The sequence below is a fragment of the Apteryx rowi genome, unplaced genomic scaffold (genome assembly GCF_003343035.1).
Source record: "Apteryx rowi isolate R43461 unplaced genomic scaffold, aptRow1 scaffold_47, whole genome shotgun sequence".
In the NCBI taxonomy this organism is placed as follows: Eukaryota; Metazoa; Chordata; class Aves; order Apterygiformes; family Apterygidae; genus Apteryx; species Apteryx rowi.
The window spans coordinates 1,646,772-1,649,815 of NW_020450727.1; the positions used below are offsets into that span (position 1 = coordinate 1,646,772).

The window sequence follows — 3,044 nt, forward strand, 5'->3', positions numbered from 1 at the left end:
GCGGGGCCGGGGCACCGGCGGCGCGGAGCGGTAGCAGCAGCAGCAGCAGCAGCAGCAGCAGCAGCAGCAGCAGCAGCAGCAGCAGCAACAACAACAACCCGGCGCGGGGGAGCGGGTCTTGCCGCGGCAGCATGGTGAGTGGTCCCGGTCCCCGTCCCCGTCCCCGTCCCCCAACGCCCAAGCACGTCCTCCTTGCGGGTTGGTCCCCGTGCCCTGCTCCGAGCACGGAGCTCTCCCCCGCGAGCTGCCTGGGGAGCTTCTCCTGTGCCGGTTAGACCACAGGTCCGGGCAGCAGCTGYAGGCAGTGCTCAAAAGCGAATCCCGATAGAGGAGTCGGAGCAGGGAGAAGTCCTGTAGGTGCTTGCCCGGCGAGTGCCTGCCTTGCCTTCAGCCGCTTGCCCGCCCCGTGTATTTAGCAGCCCTCAGTGGATCACCTCTTGTGAATGTCCCCTGTCTCCCCTTGAGTCTGTGTGAGCTTCCCCCATCTGAAGTGTCCMAGGGCGAGGAGTTTGTGGGCTAAACCCCATGGTGCGTAAAGACTGGTATTTGGGCTGAACTTGCCACTGCTCTTTCCTGTCTAYCCTTTAATAGCCACAGTGCCTGTCCGCCTCCCTGGTAATATCTCTTGCTGGGSTCTCCCTGAGGAGAGTGCACTGTCTGTCTGTCCCTCAAACTGCAAGCCCCTGGCCTGAGCACCAGAAGCAAGTCATAGTTTCACCCGTTCTCCCACAGCTGTGGGTGCCAGGACCCTGCCGGGCCAGCTCGGGGGCTTTGCTGTGGCCTGAGCTTCTGGGCTCCTCTCCTGGGGTGGTCCTGCTGTGACATGCAGCTCCTGAGCTTGCCAGCTGCACTGGAGAGCATCCTGACACTGCGGGGTACCCTGGCACCTTGCCTGCCACCCCTCTGGTGCTGGGCTCCCTGAGCTGGATGTCACAGGGAGGAAAAGCAGAAGTGTCTCGCTTGCGTGCTGACTGGTGACCAGCACTCTTGCACCCACAGCACTGCTGGGCTCTTCTCCTCCCTGCCCAGTCCCATCCTRCCAGCATCAGGTCCTGCTAGCTAGTCCTGGCTGCTGCATATCAGCAGGATGAAGTGGGATTATTAGCATCAGCCTCTGCCACCCCCTCTCTGATTCTCAGGCTGCAAGGTGCTCAGCCAGGGAGCAGTTTTTTTCTAATTTCTTTCCATGATTTTCGGCCCTCTACCCAAGGGAAAAGACTGTAATTATTTCTTGTGGCCATCCTGAGGTGCTTGCAAGAGCATCAGTGTTTGCTGTGTGCTTCTGATGAAAATCCTGGAGTTTCCTCAATACACTGCCTCAGCTGATGGTGTTACAACACCTTTATGGACCTGCTGGGGGAAGTCACTTCCCTGCTCCTTGTACCTCAGCTCTGGGGAAGATGGACRGATGGACTCCTGGTTCTTACAATGGGAACCAAGGGCTTATTTTTCTGTCATCCCTCACCATCACTGCTGTCACTGAAAGGCAACACTAAGAGCACCTAGATGCACAAAGCCAGGACTTGCTCACTGTGAACCTTGCAACTTCCCTTGGACAGCAGTCGCTCACAGGCTGCTGAGCACAAAATGGCTGGCTCCACCCGTTCCCTGCCAGCTGACTCACAGCAGGGCAGCGGCTGCTCTGGAAATCCGGTTTGGGTTGGATGATCCTCTGCCTTGGATGTGCCTGATGACGCATCCAAGCCCTTGGCAACAGCAGGGCTAAATGCCCTAGGTATTTTGGTTCTTGTCAAAAGAGCTGCAGTGCCTGGAGCGACTCTCCTCAAGGGAGTGAGATGCCAGAACCAACGTGAGCCTTGAGAGTGCCCCTAAGTCCTGAGTTAGGGCACCCTCCCACATCAGCCCTTCAGTTCAGGTAAAAAGTGTAGCTAATGCCTCTGTTCCAGAGCTAATTTAGGAAAGCAGAGCCTCAGAGCATGGCAGCCATTCACTACTGCAAATTCCTTTTGCTGGGAAGCCTTCCTCCCCACCACCTCCTCAGCTCCCACAGTCCAGGCAATGCTCCTCATCTCAGTGTGCAGCCCCGTTGCAACAGCAAACGGTCTCTCGCCCGGGGAGGCTGAGTGCTYGCCCAGCTCCAGAGCAGCGGGCAGGGTGGGGTTGCCCCTGGGCTGGCTGCGCTTCATGGGTTAGGTATGTGCCCATGTTAGCTCACTACCTCGCCTTATTTCACTGCAGCTGGGCTGCCACCCTGCCCACTGCAGTGAGGGGTCAGGCCTGGGGCTGCCCTGTGCAGGACAGGCAGCAGGGGTGCCTGGCAGGGCTGCAGCAGCCACTAGGGTGGGGGTGTTGCACAGAGTCTCTGCCCTCTGCGGGGCTGGGCAGAGGGCCAGCCAGGCAAGAGGGGGGCCAAGGCTGGCTCCCAAACCTGCACGTTGTCTCTGTATGGCCACAGGCAATGACAGCTGCTGCAAGGCCCTGGCCCTTAGCCTCAGTAAGTGTTCATGCAATGTAGAAGGTGCTCACCAGGTGCTTCCCAGGGCTGTTGGTTGGTGCAGGGCAGGGAACTTGTTTTCTGGGTGTCCCTAGCTCCAGGGAAGGGGTCTCCATCCCCCCGGGACCCTGAGGTGGGCACTGCAGTGAGAAGAAGCAGAGTGCTGGATTTGGGACAAGCCACYTGGATGGTATAAGCACAAACCTCCCAGGCTGTAGGGCAGCATGATTTGAACAAGACCACTGCAAGCTCTTGTGTGCCTGGGCTGGCCTGCCTGTGCTCAGGCATGTGGGACCTGCAGGTACCTCACCACCTGCAGTGTTGGTGGTCCCAGCCAGGAGCTGACACTGCCTCCCTCCCTTCCCCAGCGTGAGTGTATCTCAGTCCACGTCGGCCAAGCCGGCGTCCAGATGGGCAACACCTGCTGGGAACTTTACTGCCTGGAGCACGGCATCCAGCCCGACGGGCAGATGCCCAGTGACAAAACCATTGGTGGAGGGGACGACTCCTTCACCACCTTCTTCTGTGAGACTGGTGCCGGGAAGCACGTCCCGCGGGCCATCTTCGTGGACCTGGAGCCCACTGTGAT

The 3,044-nt window shown here is 59.2% G+C and overlaps 1 protein-coding gene across 1 annotated transcript in view; it reads left to right on the plus strand.

Moving 5' to 3' along the window:
- The first annotated feature begins 32 nt into the window (after window positions 1-32).
- LOC112971982 (tubulin alpha-5 chain-like) overlaps window positions 33-3,044 on the plus strand; it is an 11,755-nt gene continuing 8,743 nt past the window's right edge. Inside the window, exons 1-2 of the mRNA XM_026077948.1 lie at window positions 33-134; window positions 2,824-3,039. Coding sequence (XP_025933733.1) covers window positions 132-134; window positions 2,824-3,039 — 219 coding nt within the window. The 5' untranslated portion in view covers window positions 33-131. The remainder of the gene's footprint in view (window positions 135-2,823; window positions 3,040-3,044) is intronic.